We start from the raw sequence: 19,787 nt of genomic DNA, 5'->3' as shown, positions 1-19,787 counted from the left end.
ATACTAATAAGTATCTTGTACAATATCATCCTTAACTGAGGATGAGATTGTTAATGATGTTGATAATGATGTAATTGATGTTGATAATGATGTAATGTATTGAATATTGTTGTAAGTGCCGGACCCCAGGAAGAATAGCTTTTGTCAAGTGCAAAAGCTAATGGGGATCCTAAATAAACATCAACTTTGAAGAGAACAGCCCAATTCCAGATGCGTCAGCTAATAAAGGCTACCATAGAGAATGCTACATGCAATTTGCTAATGTAAGAAAGTCAACTGTCAGTTTTCCATTTGTGCAAGACGTACAGAAAATTGAAATTGCGTTCCCCCTTCCCACGGTGTGTATATAAAGATCTCTAGACGATATAAAACGCAAGTAACGGGACACAATATACAGGACTGCGAGATACTGTACAGTATGTACAATAAACAGTAGCTGAAATGAATGAAAATTAAAAAGAGCTAACACAGAGGCTGCCCGCAAGAGGAAGGAACATTTTACAAAGACCACAAAAGGTTTGTACCAAATGCAATTCACTTTAAATATGATACATGATGATTACTGTATTTAATTTTACTGGACGGTCTTGCGCCCATGAAAATGTTTACAAATCGTATTCAAACAGCTTATTCTGCTGTTGCTACTGACTCTTGTTTGGTGTCGTTGGGTGGATTGGATGATTGAAGTCTATCGGTAACAAGAAAGAAATTAGACATATTGGCAATTTTACAATTTATTAATTTAATAAACAGTCAGAAGCCTCAGTAGCGTGTGGAAGAACCAGACACAGCCACAACAGCCTGGCACCTCCTCAGATATGGACCTCGATCGGACCTTCCTACGCTGAGCTATGGTCACTTTTCCACACCTACCCCAGTGGCAACCTCATATCTCCACCGAACTCCATCCTTCAAGATGACAACGCTCCCCCACAGAGCGGGGTTTATCAGACTACATCTAGAATTTGGGAGTAGAGAGAATGGAATGGCCTGCCAACAGTCCTGACCTCAACCCAATTGAACACTTGGGGGATCAGCTTAGGCATGCTATTCATGCAGGGTGACCAACACAACCACGTTGGCTGACTTGAGAGTTGTGACAAATCCTGGTTGAGAAGTGGAATGCCATCCCACAGCAGTGTGTGACCACGCTGGTGTCCAGCATGAGGAGGTGCCAGGTTGTTGTGGCTGTGTATGGTTCTTCCACACGCTACTGAGGCTCCTGACTGTTTGGTAAATTAATAAATTGTAAAATTGTCAATATGTCTTGTTTCTTCCTTGAGACTTCAATCATCTAATCCAAACAAGAATCAATAGCAACAGCAGAATAAGCTGTTTGAATAAGATTTGTCCAATCTTTCATGGGCGCAACCCCTGAATACTCAGCTGTGCTGCTCATCCCACAAATACATGTTCCTTACAAATGGGGCACCATTTAAAAAAAGGTAAATAGACAGGCTTTCCAACGGTATAAAATGTATTTCCAACGGTATAAAATGTATTGCCAAGAAGCATTGTTACAACAGAGAAATAATCTACCAAACACAAATTTCCAAACTTTGTTTATATCAAATTTCATGAGCATTCATCTAGTGATCTAAAGACTAGATATGAACATATGTACCAGTAAGAAGCGGGAATCTTTAGATTGTGTTTTGGGCAACGGTGTTTTCAAGTATGGGTAGCCTCTAATCATTGTCCATCATCTCTCCCCACTCGCCCCAAGAAAATATCAAATAGTTTGGCTATGTTGCTAGCCATATAGCCACTGTTATGTCTGTCTTGTCATAGCTGCACATACAACATATATGTAGTTACTATATCTGTACATATCCCTTACCCACTTGTACTAGTTACACTGCTGGCCAGTATGACTAATACCATACAGTCTGTCTTCAATTAATGAATTAATGAATGTGGATGAGAGCCATGACATTAAGTGGTTGTAGCTACGGCTGGAGACATGATCCAATATACTTTTATACGCCAGTCTCCTGAACACGGAGAGACCAATCCCAAGTCGATCAGCACTTTCTCTGCCGAGCTATAGTAGCTTTTTTGCACCTACTCCCCAACTCCGCATGCGCAGATTGCCCACGGAGTCTCTGGATTGTTCAGAGATCTAGGTTCATCAATCTGCGCATGCAACTTCTTGGGGGGGGAAGGACGACGGGATGGGAGGTGCAGAGAACATTTAGTCAGCGACTCAGTGCATGTGTTCCTGTGGGTCGCCCATCGCATGTGTTAATCTGATGACAAATATATACTTGTAAAAAGTGGTCAATACATTGAAATGGCTACTACGGATCCACAAGATCTCCAAGAGTCTCAGGTTTACAGTCATTCCCAATATAATTAATATGTTATTACAAGACTGTCTAGGGACCACACAGTATGCAGAAATAGGCAAATAAATAATTGTAACGGAACAGAGAAAATATAGTCTAACATGTGTCCCCTGTAGTGCATGGGTGAAGCATGGCACTAACTGGCCACTGGGGGGCACTCACCATGCTGGAGCTGTATGTGTGCTACTGTAATGGTATAGACCAGGGGTTCTCAAACTTTTTTATACCTCAACCCCATTTCATTTAGGATTTTTTTGGGCTACCCCACACTTAATGTATTGCGTAATTTCAACGTGGAATATCTAAATAAAAGAACATGTTGTTGAACTTGATCATGCATATTTATTAGAAATTGAAATTACAGCACTGTTATCAATGAAATGAATGAATATTATCAACAAAAGCAACGGAATGGTTTCTGTATACACATACAAAACTAGGCATATTTAGCCAAAATATGTTGTCAAAACATAAAGAAAATGCATTCACATGCGCTTTTCAAGAATAAAAAACTAGACTTAATGGGAAGGATGTGCTTGTACATTTGAACAGTTCCATGATACGCGGCAACAGAAGATTAAAAAAAATATATATCATTGTTGCACTTAGATGAAGCCTTTCATACAAAGTAGGTTCAAATGTAATATTTTCATACTTCTGAGTTAGTTACTTCTAAGAGATCATTCACACCGTCACACTTATCTTGACACTTACAATTCATCCATATTATTAGCATATCATTCACACCGTCACACTTATCTTGACACTTACAATTCATCCATATTATTAGCATATCATACATTCGAATGAGAATGTTTCAAAGTTTGAATCAATTCACTTTAATTCAAGATGTATATTTTATTTAAAATATTGTACAAGTTATATCATGAAAAGGTTTTACTATACAACCTAATGACAAGTAAATGTGACTGGATGTTCTATGATAAAGTAAACAACCATTTGTTTAATTTTTTATTGATAAAATTTAAAGTGAATTGATTCCAACCCTATAACGTTTTGATAGTTTCATCAATAGTACGGCCATTACTCAGTTACTTGTGCAACAGGTTGCTCTGCAATTCCCATAAACCCACAAGCAGTTAGATGGTAGAAAAACCACTAAAGATGATAAATGTATATAAGAAGGAACATCCATTCTTTGAATAGAATATCAATGAAGACAATACATGGAACATTACTCTAGAATAAACACTTCTTGTGTAGTACTAGGAATGTTGACAATATGTGTGACATTAGATTAAAAAAAAACATGTGTCCACATTAAAATATAAAAATCCATACCAGAAGCGGTTTCCCCCTCCAGTGTGTACAAAGTGTGTTTGTTAACCATCTTGGCGTTTGGCTGGTCACCCCATACTGAGGTCAGAAAGTTCCTATGATCCCAGTATTTAAAACACTAGAACAATGTGTGTTCACTCTTACACGATGACATATTGTCCCAGGAACATCCACACGGTCTGTCTCACTCCTCAGAGCGACAGAAACATAACTGTTGTTGTTGTCAATGAAAACCGTGTCTATGCTAGTACTGCTTCTCTCTCACAGAGGCTTCTGTGCAGGTCAAAAGCTCTTGGTAGTAGTTTTTCATTTCAAAACAGTAAAATATTACTACCACTATTATTGTTATGATTGTTGATGGCCTGGTGGCTGTAATGATGCACTGAAGTGTTTTCCACACTGGTCACAATAGTAGACCTTCTTCCCGGTGTGTTGTGTATTATCACTTTGGATGTTTTTTTTTTAAATTTTAGTTTTTTTGTGTTATTTTTTTCCCCTCCTTTTCCTCCGCTTTTCTCCCATCCCAATGTTAGTCGTTATGCCAATTCCCAATCCCCTTCCTGGTCGCTGCGCACTCTACCCCCTACGGTCGGTCTGGGAGAGTGGAGGCTATCACATGCTTCCTCCGACACATGTGTAGCCAATCAACCGCTTCTTTTCACCTGGCAGCGCGGACTCTCACTGAGAGGGTGTAACGTGTGGAAGGATCACACTACCCCCCTTAGATCCTTTCCTCGCTGAGCAGGCGACCCGACCGAACTGTAGGAGTCGCTGTTTACAACGACCAGGACCCACCCACCAGCTTTCCCACCCCTAACACTGCCAATTGTGTTAGTATGAACGACCAGCCAAGCTGGTAGCAATGTCGAGAGCTGGGCTCGAACCAAGCATCTCCTGCACTACGCCTTGCCCACTGTGCCACTTAGCTGCCCTAGGACTTTGGATGGTTTTAAATTCCTGCTACATTAGTTAAAATGGTACCTATTTTTCATGTGAAGTTTCCCCCACAGTGGTATAGTGTCTCTCCTGTGTGAATGACGTTGATATTTCAGGAGCATCATTATGAGTAACTCTTCTAACACTGGTCGAATCAGTAGGGGTTCTTATCTAAGAATGTGCAGGTGAATTGACAGGTTTGACATTTCCCTGAATCTTCTCTCCCAAGTGAATTTTCTCATGTTTAGTCAAATATGCTAATGTTCTGAATCTCTTATCACACAAACCACAATGATGTAGCTTCTCTCCTGTGTGAATTAGCTGGTGCCATTTCAGACTAGACAGTCGACTAAAGCTCTTCCCACACTTGTCACAGGAGTAGGGCTTCTCTCCTGTGTGAATGATCAGGTGTGTTTTCAGATGAGACAGTAGACTAAAGCTCTTCTCACACTGGTCGCAGAAGTAGGGCTTTTGTCCTGTGTGAATTCTCTGGTGCCATTTCAGAATAGACAGTCGACTAAAGCTCTTCCCACACTGGTCACAAGAGTAGGGCTTCTCTCCTGTGTGACTTATCTGGTGTCTTTGAAGATGAGACGGTCGACTAAAGCTCTTCTCACACTGGTCACAGGAGTAGGGCTTTTGTCCTGTGTGAATTCTCTGGTGTTTTTTAAGACTATTCAAATGTCTAAAGCTCTTCTCACACTGGTCACAGGAGTAGGGCTTCTCTCCTGTGTGAATTATCTGGTGTGACTTCAGATGAGACAGTCGACCAAAGCTCTTCCCACACTTGTCACAGGAGTAAGCCTTTTTTCCTGTGTGAATTAGCTGGTGCCTTTTCAGACTCTCCATTCGACCAAAGCTCTTCTCACACTGGTCACAGGAGTAGGGCTTCTCTCCTGTGTGAATGATCTGGTGTGTTTTAAGATGAGACGGTAGACTAAAGCTCTTCTCACACTGGTCACAGGAGTAGGGCTTTTCTCCTGTGTGAATTTTCTGGTGTGTATTCAGATTACCTAGTTGACTAAAGCTCTTCTCACACTGGTCACAAGAGTAGGGCTTCTCTCCTGTGTGAATTCTCTGATGCGTTTTCAGAATAGACAGTTGACCAAAGCTCTTCTCACACTGGTCACAGGAGTAGGGCTTCTCTCCGGTGTGAATTATCTGGTGTGTTTTCAGATGATGTTGATGACTAAAGCTCTTCTCACACTGGTCACAGGAGTAGGGCTTTTCTCCTGTGTGAATTATCTGGTGCGTTTTCAGACTAGACAGTCGACCAAAGCTCTTTCCACACTGGTCACAGGAATAGGGCTTCTCTCCTGTGTGAATTATCATCTGGTGTGATGTCAGATGAGACAGTTTAACAAAGCTCTTCTCACACTGGTCACAGGAGTAGGGCATTTCTCCTGTGTGAATTATCTGGTGCGTTTTCAGACTAGACAGTTGACTAAAGCTCTTCTCACACTGGTCACAGGAGTAGGGCTTTTCTCCTGTGTGAATTATCTGGTGCGTTTTCAGACTAGACAGTCGACTAAAGCTCTTTCCACACTGGTCACAGGAATCGAGTTTTCTTCCATCCAAGCCTCTTGGTTTCTTCCCAGGCCTGACAGGACAGCTATCTGGATGGAGAAGAGTGTCAGAGGAAGGAGAGATTTGGTGATTTTATACAGCTTTAATTTCCATGTAAGAGGTTTATAAATGTTATGTAGCTGGGTTTTATAGTTTAAGAACACAGTGTAGTCCAGAGTAGTCTACAGTTCTAGACTCAAACCACTTTGTTTCAAGCACCAGTTTCTGGAGCAGGAGTGGTTACATCATGGTTATGGTTATGACAGATTTAAGTGTCACCTTATGATCAAACCTAATATCACGCTATGGGACATTTCATATCTCTGTAACGATATATATCACAATGTATGTTTTCTGTCAATTGGATGAAACATTTGTCCACAAAATAAGCACATAATTCAGGACTACTTTTTAATAGTCCTGAGTTTAAACTAAATACAAATTAAAGGCACGTTGTCTTTTAATATGACTAGGGCTCAATAGGTTAACCTCTTAAGCCCTAGCCATATTCTGAAAAAGTATATATTTGTACTCCTGTTGGGGCCTCTTGGACTAGATCGATATTGTAATTAAGATTTTTTTTTACTTGGAGACGCCTTTATTACTTCCTCCTACCGGGACCTGTGCTAAATGCACATGCTAGCGGGTTGGATTCACAACAACCCGGTTCAGATACAGTTATGGGTTAACTGACACATCTGTAAAGCATTTTACATCATCATTATCAACCTTTGTATGTGACAACCCCCCTTCCAAAAATCTTACTTGCTCAAAGGGTTGGATGTTGTTCGTTCAGCCCACGCTGAAGCATCATAGTATGTCGAACGCAAATGACAAGCCAGAGCTAGAATACCTACCAGAGAGGACAGCCAGGGGCTGTTTTTTTCACTACTGCAATTTTTTACATAAAAGCTACAAAGGCTGCTCAATTGCTGCTTTAATGTTTTTAAAGTTTAAAGACTTGCTACACGGTTTCCGGTTTGACCGCAGAAGAAATGGCAGCCTAATTCTAGAGCTCCCTGATAGCTAAATAATAAAGCCCCGGAAAACTGATATTGACACCACCAGGGTATTTATTTAATAGTAATGAAAGAAGGGGTTATAACAAGACATAGGGCAAACACGATTACAACTGAAAAAGACGACGGAATGGCAGAGAATGACAACGCAACAGGAGAAAAAAATGGCGATGATGAACCTGAACGTAAAGCCACGCTGCTGAACATCTACAAAGTGCTCAAAGAGTTCAGAAAAGACAATGAGTGGCAGTTTCGGGAAATTAAAAGTGAAATGAACAAGATGAACAATAGACTCGATGAGGCGGAGGGGGGAATCGGAGAAAATGAAAATGTGCTCGATGCGGCAACGGTTTTAATCAAAAAGCGAATACAGAGGCAGGCTAGCGTAGAAGCTAAGCTACTCGATCAAGAGGGCAGAACGAGGAGGGAGAATCTACGGATTTATGGTATCCCGGAGGAGAAGGAGGGGAAAGACAAGCACGAATTTCTAGACAACCTGTTTAAAGACGCACTTGGCCTGCCTCATGACATGGACCTTTGTATCGAACAAGCACACCGGGCATTATCCCCAATGCCTAGCAACCCACAGCTGAAGCCACGGTCAATCGTGGGTAAGTTACAAAATAAAAGGAGATAATACGCCGGACATGGCAGAAGAAAAACGTCTCCTGTGACAATGCACGCTTCTATGTCGACCATGACTACCCCACTGAAATACTGAAGAAGCGCAGAGAATATGCCGAAGCCAAGAGAATAATGAAGGAGAAGAAGATCAAGTTCCATACACCATATCCTGCGAGGATGAGAGTCTTCTACGAGGACGGCACCCACCTATACCAGAACGCAGCGGAGGCGACGAAGGAGATGGCAAGACGTGGATATCAGATCACCGTGGTGAACCCTCCTACCGATCCAGATCGAGAGGAGATGAAGCGGCTATATACCTGGCAGACGGTGGAAAGACAGCGGGGTCCGGGAGGTGACATTAGGGCTGAACGATTAATCGGTTTTTAATCGAAATTTGAAAGGATGCAATAAAAAATCGCCAGGCCTGCAATACATTTTTTTTAAATTTTGTATTATTATTTAACCAGGAAGTCCCATTGAGATACAAGATCTCCTTTGCAAGGGAGACCTGGCCAAGATGACAGCAATAACATTTGCAATACATCACACAGCAATAAAATGTGCGATACATCACACAAGAACATAATAAATGTGCATGTATACAATACGTCACATGTAAACACAAAAACACAAAGCAGAATAGTCTACAATTCTACATGATAGTAAAAGTGTATAATACAGGGCAATACAGTAATTTTGCAGTTGGGACCCGACTACAGAAAGCAGCAACATTCTTCTTGTAGGAAGTTATGTAACAGATTTAAATTCACCAAGAGAGACCGGGGTGTCTAAGTGGATAATGGTCCTGTAGCCCATTCCATGCCCAAGGTGCGAAGCTTGAGAAAGCTGTTCCTAGCTAACCCTGCTCAAGACAGAGAAAACATCTGAGCTGAGTAAGGAAAGGGTGGGGGGGGAGCGGGGCTCGTGGGGCATCTCTCTCTCTCTACTGGTTCAAATAATGTAGAAAAGTAGAAAAACTTTGCACTATAAAAACGAACTGGATAGTTGATAAACATTTAACTTCATTAGCTGAAGTATTCTAAAATCATTTAAGCCATTCTACTTTTCTGTGTGTGTGTGTGTGTGCACACATCTCATATCTGGTCTGACATCAGAGGAGTTTGATAGTATTTACTGAGGATTGCCAGATAATGTTGATATTTAAAAACAAAAGAAATACAAAATAAATATACATGATCATGCAACATAAAAAAAAATTGGGAGAGGGAGGTAAGGGGTTTTAGATTGTGTGTTGTGAAGTTTAGACTTCAGAGAGGGAGAGTAAAGTACAGAAAAAAAGGTACCGTTGGGTACCGGTATCGATTCCCAGGTAAAAAGAAACATTTTCAGACTCGGTGTCCCGAACAGACCCACCGCGTAGGCCAGATGCAAGCGGCATTTTACAATAAACCTCTGTGGGGCTGCAAAAAAAAAATTATAAATCCATTTCCCGTTTGTATGACGCAATAAATGCCGAAATCATATCAATTATTCCGTTTCGAAAGCGATCCCAATGCACTCAAGTGTGTATCTAGATCCACGCTACAAGATATTACTGCCAGAGGAATTTCCTCAATGCACCGAGCGCCACTTCCGGTTTGGCTTGGAGTGTAACTCGCCCGACATCCACCAGGCGGCGGTATTGAGGAGTTGCAATATCAGACAGGGTCTAGCTGCAGCAGCGGAGGGAGGCTGGATGAATTATGAATGACATGGCGAAAAAATTTAATATTGATCCCAAAAACGAGTTAACTCGTTTCTGGCGCACAACGCATGGCGGGCAATAACGAGTACTCGTTTTTGGCGTCCAATGTGTTAAAAAGGAAAAAAATTGACATTCTTGAAACAAAAAAAATACTGATATTGCACTAATCCAAGAGTCACTTAAATGAGGAGGAATCGGCCAAACTTAACACTTTGGTTGCCTAAGGTTAAATTAATGATATACCATAGATTGCCAGCGCTATTTGTCTATGGAGAAAGTCCCCTTCTTTGCAGGGCTATAACTTTTTAAATTCTATTGCTACATTGCCATTATTAGGGCCCATTCAAAGTCCTATATGTATTGTTCATTGTGTAGCAACGTTAAACTTTTTCATTCACATATTCATAGTAAAGTATGGTCTAATGTATAAGTATGTTTTCATCTCTTTCTGCAGCTTTCTCCAGAACGTGATATATAGCCCCAAATGCATTATATTGATGATGAAATACAGTTTGATGGCAATCGGGGCGATATAAAAAATTCCAACTAGACGTACTTCTAGAAGTTACTACACGTCATCTGATGTTGACCGGATGGGCGAGGGGGCGTTTATAATTCCGTGGGCAGCGTTATACCAATCATCTAATGTGGGTCAAATGTTCATCATAGCAGTTAGTGTCGAACACGGTAATATTACACGCTAAAACTCACCCCAGTCTCCGCGGGCCGTTGGGCGATCAGCGTGGGGTAGACAGTTTTCCATTATGGGATGTTGAAATAGTCGGTCCATTTCCAGGTTGTATAATAATATATACGTCCAAATCATGTTGTTTTTTCGAGTTATTTGCAGCGATCGATGTTCACTGTGTGAAGACGGAGTCTCTCTAACATTAGCGAGTGCCCGGACCCCATATGGAGTGAGTCCTACCGGGTTAAAGGTTGACATCCGGTTTCGATCTGCCGATCGGCCACCAGATGGCGGTCTTGAACCGCTAGAGGATTGAGAGGAGATCACACTTGTGTCTCAGGCCAGCGGAGGGACATTATGGATCAGATCGCAGATTTTTGAAATATTGATATAAAGACGACGTAAAGCGTCCCCCGGCAACTTTAGCATCGCCAGCAAAGACGTCTAAAGACGCCCCCTGGCAGTCAAAGTGTTAAGAGGGACTGGGTGGGACAAATATTTTACAGTACCTTCTCTTCTAGGAAGAGGGGGGTAGCCATATTAGTAAAAAAAAGAACATGGACGTTAAGGTACACCGGCAGGCCATGTGAGCGGCGCGGCGCGTGAGCGGCGCGGGCGGTTTTGACGTGAGCGAGGAGTGGGTTTTAAAATTAGTCTGTGCGACGTCCGGAGCTAGAGTTCTCCTCCGCTCCAATCCACTCCAGGCTGTTACTCAACACTGTTGATGTAATATATACATGCAGTACAATTCCAAAGCAACAGATGGCGATGTACAAACATGAAGGCCATTTTCAACCAATGAGAAGGGTGGACCTGTGATATCCTGTTCAGGCTTCGTCACTCACTCCTGTTAGAAAAAGTATCGACGCCATTGTTGTTGTCGTTAGCTTACATGCTAACGTTAATGGCAGCGACCATAGCATTGTGGCTCGGCTAGCCTATCATCGCTTAATAGAGCTAGTGAATGGATGAACAACGTTATTTAACATTGCAGAATGGGTACAATTACAATGCGGCTCAATACAAACAATTGTTAAGGGGCCCAGGGGGTGTAGACTGTTGTAGTTTGAGCTAATTTACACCATGCTCCAAAAAAAAAATCTGCAGAGCGATCTGGCGCGGGGAGCGCTCGATTCAAGGTGAGCGGGGAGCGAGCGGAGAGAGACTTGGGGGCGGGGTCAACATGAGCGATTAGCGGAGCGGACCAAGCTTTAAAGAGCGAAGAGCGGATTTCTTGGCCGCGCCGATCCGCTCACGTGGCCTGGGTACACGATAGTTTTTCTCATGAAGAGGGGAGATGGGTTATATTGGATGCAGATATGGATGGTCAGAGAACTACATTAGCTAATATCTATGCACCCAACATAAAGTCCTCAGACTTTTTTCATGGTGTGTGAGGTGATTAGGAAAATAGGGAATAGCAACATAATCATAGGGGGGGACTTCAACCTAGTTGGAGACACCTTACTAGACAAATCCTCTTAGCCTAGAAATATTGACAATAAAGGGAGGCTGGTGATCAGTGTATTGGTAGATGAACTGGGCTTAGTGGATATCTGGAGGGTCCTGAACCTACTTTTTACTCACCCACATGCCTTGTACTCTAGAATAGACTATTTCCTGATCTCTAACACACTGGTGAATCAAGTAGAAGTTTCAAGTTTCTTTAATAGTTGTCATACAGAAGTACAGAATACTTTCATACAAAATGCTTCTTACTGTTACGTAGATAGTATCAAATAACATAGTATAGCATGTAATTTAGAAGAAAAAAATGAGGTCACAGTGTTCGGTATAGACATGTGTACAATGTTCTGAGTTACCATATAATATACAATACTATGCAGTGTACTAATGTACAGTACTATATAGTGCAAAGCAGAAATGGGATGAGGTACAATTTAGGTACAATTTACAGTAAGGTGTACGAGTTGTAGTGCAATCCTTCATCAATAAATATAAAGTGTGGGGAGTGGGTAGGATAGGAAACATTGTACCGTCTGATCATGCTCCAGTTGAATTAGTAATCACATCCATAGAGGAAGGGCAGAGGTCGTTAAGATGGCGTTTTAACAACCTAATGCTGAACGACGAGGCATCATGTGCATATATTAGAACTAGGGGTGGAACGGTTCACAAAATCTACGGTTCGGTTCGTATCACGGTTTTTGTTTCACTGTTTTCGGTTCGATAAGTTGTTTAAAAAAAAATTAACACTCCAAAAATACCATATACATCAGCATAAGATATATAGCCTAAAGATAATCCAATTTTCAGTTATTCTCAAGGACGTAGTCATGCAAAAACTGAAAGAATGAGGCAGTTTGACATCAGGCACATTCTTTTGACAGTGACGGTTAGAGCTAGGAGAGGCATTGTCGATTTAAACATGCTTCTCATTTATTTGGTAAAAAAAAAGGTTTACCTTCAGGGCTCTACAGTGCGACCATATTGCTCGCATATGCCCCTAAAAATATGTGTGTGCGAACCTGAAAAATCAATTACTCGCATGGCGTGTGAGTGCAGATTACAGCCTCAGTCGTTTTTATTTCTCCGCTGAGAATCGTTAAAAAACTACAAGTCCCACATTGCACTCAAGCCAACGGTCCAATCACAGTAGAGTGACGTGACTGGTTTCATGGGAAAGAAAGCAAATGACCAATCGGAAGCTCTCATTTTGCTTGTTTACTTCCTGGAAGTCTGCCATTGCAATATGCGAGCGTTTTCCGAGCAGCAGAACTCCGTGGAGTCCAGTCCGAGTACAGTCCGCTCAACTATGGGAGCACCTTTATTATAGTCTTACCAATAGATTTTAGAACACCTAGATTTAGCGATAGCAATAGTAATATAACATTAATGCAACCAAACGAATGCCTTGCTTTGTTAATCATAACGTTGATGCAGTAGCGTATGTCGTTGTGTTGACTGTAACGGACATGATAACAACATAACACTGTACACATAAAATTGCGATAATCGATTCTAACATTTTCAAATCGATGCAGTTGAATTTTCCCCTTAGGATCGATGCATTGTTACACCCCTACACTAAAGTAACTGGCCCACTGTGTATGTGTGTACAGCTAACTTGGCTAGCATTATCAACAGCAGAGCTGGGCAATAGGGTCCAGCTGCACAGCCGGACGGCCGGAGTGCAAGCGGTGCGACGTTAGGGCTGGGCGATATGGCCAAAAACGTTATCGCGATAAAATTATAAAATTATTTTCATATAACTCGATAATTATCGTCGATATAATGTCTGTCAAGTTTAATTAACTTATTATGCCCGGCGCCGATGGACGGGCTATTAATAGACTTGTTTTGCTGCTGTGAATGTCTCGAGAGTCGAGTTGATGTCGTCATCAGTCCGCGCACGTTAGCAGTTAGCCAAAGCAAGCGGAGTATCTCATGACAATGTACTAAAAATGACCCTAAAATACTCTGTTCCGCCCAATTCATTGCAACGACGTCCACTGTATACCCCACACTACTATAACAGTTACCCTCAGAATTCAAAACACACACCAACTCGGCAGGTAAACTGTAAAATAGCGCCGTGCAAGCTAATTAGCCCTAGCCAGCCTTGTTTACCGAGTCCTACCTCCGCGTCTCCTTCCGGGTCTCCTTCCGCTATCGGCCATCTCCTTCGCCGATTGGTTGTTAGTGCGTGTGCTCATATCCAAGCTTGGAAAATCGATATATCGAAACTTTGCGACCACGTTTCATGTTTATTTCGATGAAATAATTTATCGCGATAGTTATCGTTATCGTTTTATCGCCCAGCCCTATGTGACGTAATTGGCAGAATCGACTGTCAATCAATGGTCTACCTGACACGCAAACTCATAAACAATGTTTCTGTACTGGAGGTGTACAGTATTTCAATAGGCAACCCTGAAAGGATTATTTTTCTAGAAGAGCAACACAGCCAAAACATAGGCATTGTATGCATAAAAGGGGCTAAAGTTAAGTGACTGTTACTTTTGTAGCAGTAGTTTGATTTGATAGTTTATTTGATAGGGACAGCACATGTTAATGAACATCAAGTACAAAATACAAAATGTAAACATGCAGGGTTGTAGCAAGAGCTAATTTACACCAGGAGACAGCAAAACTCTTTCAATAAATATATAGCCTGCTTAGGGTAAAAGCATGGTGACAATCAATGATAAAAACAAGAAACAAGTTACCGTAATTCCTCTAATAGTAACCCCGGCTTGTATTCGTTTCAACTGTAGCGGATACCAGGCTTGTATTAGGAGGAGGCATGTATAAGAGAGAGGCCTATATTTCTAATTTTCAAACAGATCATAATGAATAAATCAACATTTTGTGTCAGTTTGAACCCAGTAAAATGTACTGGGTTCATTTATTGAAACCAAGCAAGCACTGTATGAAATACGGTAGTAAACAGTGCAATTACAGGTGGTCAAAAAAAGTTAAATAAAGTAAAATAGTGCAATCACAATACTGGTATAATAATAATAATAATAACTTCGTTTTATACAATTCTGAGGTAGGCTTACTCTCTTGGTAAACATTAACACCATACCATTATATGGTATTTACTGCACAGCCAGGCCAGCATATAACAACAATAACTCTAATATACATGAAACCCGGCTTGTATTAGGAGGCCGGCTTATAATTGCTTAGCTCAACAGCGCACCCGGTCATTAATAGAGACCCGGTTTTTAATTGAATACCGGTTACTATTAGAGGAATTACGGTACATAAACTAAATCAGATAAAAAATTATCACAGTTCTGGTTTGCCTTAAGATGCAGTTTAAGATGAGTCTTGAACATGGAGTATGTGGGGCACTCTCTAATCACAACTGGTAGGCTATTCCAGTAGTTACCACCTTTAACAGAGAACACAGTTTTAGCCCTGGTGGTAATGCCAGTGTCTCCTTTTTGTTCAATGTCACTGCCTTTCTTATTAGGCCTAGTTGTTGGCTACAACTTTGCCACAGTAGGCATTAATCACTTAATAGTTCAAATGTCTGTGTCCCATTCCCGTTTGCACACACAGATACACACACACAGTGGGCCAGTGACTTTGGTGGTATGTGCTATTGCACAGATGTGTGTCCCGTTCCCGTTTGCACATGCACGCACAGTACAAATATAAATTTATTTTTGAAAAAATAAATAAACTCTTGTTACTTGAAATATTTTCACTGTGCTCCTAAATATTTTTGGGTGCTCCTACATTTATTTGTGTGCTCCTAAATGTTAGGAGCACATATGCTCCTTGGGAAAAAGGTTAGCGTAGAGCCCTGACCTTTAATAATGTTTGGCACACAAAGACCGAACTGACTGAAAAATATAGGCAACATTTGTCAAAGTATTAACTTAGTGCAAACAAACTAAATAATTAAACCTCTTCTATTTTTGTGGCCACATTATAGACAAAGGCCTTCAACATAAAGTATGAATATGCTCAACCAGCACTAGACTTATCAAGGCCATCAGAGCCTTGAACAATGAACATTGAGAGACACAGAAACTGAACTATCCACACACAAGCACACACAAGCACATACACGACACGCACGCTGAGCACGCTCACACACTAGCAGCCACTTTAACACTCATGCCGCACACACGCACACTTATGGCCAGAGGAAAGGCCACTTTAAATTAGTATAACAACAGGAACAGTGTATTGCACTACTAAAGCTACCTAGCATGTCCTATATGCTCTGTAAATACTATGTACAGATACCGAGATGGCACACCATGTTACCCGTTTATTGCACTGTTGTTTTTATTGGATTCTATTATATGTTGTACCACTGTATTTTTATTGGATTCTATTATATGTTGTACCACTGTATTGCACATCGTCGCGGGCAAGACCAGCCGCATTTCATTGTATACCTGTATGCCGTGACAATTAAAACTCTTGACTTGACTTGATCAAAAAGGAAAAGTCACTGTTATTTAAAATAAATCAATCATGTGTGCTAAATATATATTTACTTTTTAATTGCATGAAACATTGACATATTCTCTTATGCCGCTTTTCACTGCATGGTACCTAATCGACTCGCTTTTGCTATTTGAGTGTCCTGGTAGCCGTATTTGAAGTGACGTCACACAAGGAAGTAAATAGTCAACAGTAACACACAGCGTTGGAAGGAGAAGACCTGATGATATAATATAAACCAACAGCCAATAAATGTGAAGTTATCTTTGAACCTCTTGTCAAGCCTAGTCAATATACCCCCCCTTCCCCACTAATGGAACTAATGCAACACAGCGAAGTGACTCCACGGTTAGCTCGCGGCTAACGTAACGTTAGCCTAGCTTGCGGCTACATTATAACCGAACAATACACACATGCCCCGAACCGCGGAGGTCGTATCGAACGGTGTACGGTTCGAATGCGTACCGCTCCACCCCTAATTAGAATTATATTTAAGAAATTCTGGGAATTTAATGAGGGGTCAATAGATGATAGTGGCATAATGTGGGACACATGTAAAGCGTATGCGAGAAGACGACTCATACAATACAGTGCGTTAGTAAAAAAGGCAGAGAAAGAGAAAATGATAGCATTAGATCAAGAAATTAAAACACTTTCGAAACGACTTCCGGTATGCCAGCAGAGGGCACAAACGCATAAGAAGCCGAACTCCCGGGCAAAGTGAATTTCAAACACTCAAGAAAGAAAACATTCAACCAAGACAGAAAGGTAGATGAGTGGGAGAAAGAAAGGGAAGAACCGAAAAAGGAAAAAACATTCAATAATTCGGAAAACGAGACGACAAAAGGACCCGACACCGAAGCTAACGCTCCCGCTAGCATAAACAACCAGCAGCAGGCCGCCAGCGCGCAGTCAGGACACGAGCTGAGCATGGACCAGGTGGGCATAGTTGAAGCGATAAAATAACTGAAAACCGACGTAAAAGAAGAGCTCAGGAGAGTAAGCGAAGACATAAAGGAAAAGCTCGATACTATCGCATTTGAGATACAGAGCCTAAATCAACCAGTGGAAGAGGTGGAGAGCCGAGTGGACAAAATGGAGGACTAGATGGCGGAGATATCGGACGCACTCAGAGCGAGTCTAGAGGAACACAGAGTCGCACAGTACAGGTTAGTTTACCTGGAATCCAGGGCGAGTAAGAACAACATCCGCATATTCGGGATGGAAGAGAGAAAAGAGGGGGACTCTGTTCCAAAGTTTATCGAACAGTTTCTCAAAAACGAGTCATCGCTCACACCGGACATAAAATGCAAGCTGCAAGGGGCCCACCGTGCACAGGCCACGAGACCGCCAGAAGGCGCCACGCCGTGACACATTATCATTATATTCCAGGAATACCTGACCAAGGAGCTGGTGTTGAGAGAAGCATGGAAGAAGGGAAAGATACAAATGGGCAACAAGACAATCTATATCGACCATGACTATGCACCTGAAGTCGCAAAGAAACGAAGGGAGTACAACTGTATAAAAAAAGCACTAAAGATAAAAGGAATCCGCTTCCAGACTCTGCACTACAGCATGAGGATCCATTGGGACAGCGGAGTCAAGATCTACACGAGCGCAACCGAGGCGCACAGCAAGCTAAAGAGGCGGGGGATCACGGTGGAAGAAATGGAAGGGGAAAAGGAGGAAGATGGAGAGGGAATGCGGAGGCGAGGAAAGCGGGACCAGACACTGGCACCAACACCATGGCAGGCAGAGGGGTCGAGTAGCAGCACTGAGGGCAAGAGAGAAGCTCAGCGAATACATATGTCATAAATAACAATGAGCAGAATCCTTCGGACCGGTCATGATGGCCGTGGTAATGTTCAAATAAGCGCCCGGGAGGAGCGAGGTCATTTTTATTAGCATAGGTTTTATTTAGTGGTTAACGTTGGATTTAAGGGATGGAGGGGTTTCAGTTAGTCACCTCGTCTCACACCCTTAGCGAAGGGCCCTCTCCCTACGAGGGGCTTTCCCTTGCACTTACAGATGGGATAAATACCGAAGAGGAGTGGGTGTTCCCCCCTCGTTTGGAGGTCACTATGTGTGCCAAATGTTATATGTTTAATGTCGGGAGAAAATGTATGGTAAGGGGAGCCGCTGGAAAAGGAATGTCGGGAAACCATAACTTGAAAATGGCGTCTTTAAACGTCAACGGTCTTAGTAACCCAGTTAAGAGAAGTAGAATCATGACGAAAAAATCAAAAGAGAGAAGACACAAGTGATCTTCCTACAAGAAACACACATGTCAAAAATAGAGCATGAAAAGTTGAAAACGTTTGGATATCGAAATAAATTTTCTAGTTCTTGCCAGTTTTGAACTGATAAGAGAAAAAGGATAGAGAAGGGAGGTACTCGATAGTTACATGTAAAATAGATAACGTAATGATAACACTAGTGAACACATACACCCCAACACTGTCCTTCCCAGCCCTTCCCAGAGACAGTCGCATTTCTCTCCTCTCCCCAGGCTCCTCAAGGCCGTTCCTACCGCCGCCTCTACTGCTCCATGAAGCCTGACGCTCAAATCTACTCAAATCAAATTTAAAGTGACGTGGCTGGGATAAATGTTGCCAGTCAGTTCAGCCAAAACAAATTCCTGGACCAAGGTCAAACCAGGGAGCTGCTGGAGTCGAAGGCCCTCTGGGAGATAAGAGTGGCAAGCGGCTCCCCCACCCCCAATTAGGGATGGGTACCGAATTCGGTCCTTTTGAGGCACCGAACCGAAACACGGTACTACCGAGTATCGAATCAAGTGAGAAACCGAAAAATAAATAAAAAAAAAGATTTTTTATTATTATTTTTTTGGCCTTTTTTTTTATTTTTTTTTATGTCAACGTTCACACGCACAATATATGCTTACCTAGGATTTGACTTGATTCAACAACAAAGCAGTCGGAGCAATGACAAGCCGAAAACTGTAGAAATTGTAGTTATTTGAAGTTTGGATTTTTTTTTTACGACTGAGGTAGGTAAATAAAATTTCTTGAGACTAAAGTACGGTTCAAATGTGAAGGTACCCATCCCTACCCCCAATCCCTATACCCAATCCCCCCTCTCGCGTGTACGCCTGGCGCCTATGCTGGAGGGGTGCCAAAGTGACTGTCTCATCGCCAAAGAATTGGACAATAAGAAATTGGGGACGGGAGAAAAATAGAAAAATTGTGAGAAGTAGATTAAAAAAAAAAAAAGATTAATCCAGATACAACTCTGAGATCAAAGGACTTGAATATCTTGATTGGTGAAGCTGGAATGGTGGAGGTATGGAGAAACCTAAATGCAGGAGAAAGGGATTTTACTCATTACTCTGCGACGCACAAGGTACACTCTAGGCTAGACTTCTTTTTAATGATAAGAGAGAGAGACACAGGGTGGTGAGCTGCTCGATAGGAACGGCAGATATCTCAGACCACAATATGGTATATCTGACCATACACTTGAACAACAGACAACGAGACACTCTGGAGGCTGAACTTGGGGATTCTGAAGGATCTCGTGAATCAGATCAGGAAGGAGATAACCGAATCTATTAAAAATAATGTAGACAGCCGAGTGAAACCGACCATCCTATGGGACACAATCAAGGCAATTATGAGGGGATACCTAATCTCAAAGACGGCACA

At 41.9% G+C, this 19,787-nt stretch overlaps 1 protein-coding gene across 1 annotated transcript in view; it reads right to left on the bottom strand.

The window, feature by feature from the left end:
- Window positions 1-4,552: 4,552 nt before the first annotated feature.
- LOC311232309 (uncharacterized protein) overlaps window positions 4,553-19,787 on the bottom strand; it is a 62,189-nt gene continuing 46,954 nt past the window's right edge. Inside the window, exon 4 of the mRNA XM_084319065.1 lies at window positions 4,553-6,199. Within this exon, the coding sequence (XP_084175191.1) occupies window positions 4,755-6,199 (1,445 nt within the window). The 3' untranslated portion in view covers window positions 4,553-4,754. The remainder of the gene's footprint in view (window positions 6,200-19,787) is intronic.

The sequence above is a fragment of the Notolepis coatsorum genome (genome assembly GCF_963971535.1).
Source record: "Notolepis coatsorum genome assembly, chromosome: 7".
Taxonomy (NCBI): domain Eukaryota; kingdom Metazoa; phylum Chordata; class Actinopteri; order Aulopiformes; family Paralepididae; genus Notolepis; species Notolepis coatsorum.
This window is presented reverse-complemented; position numbering and strand designations above follow the sequence as displayed.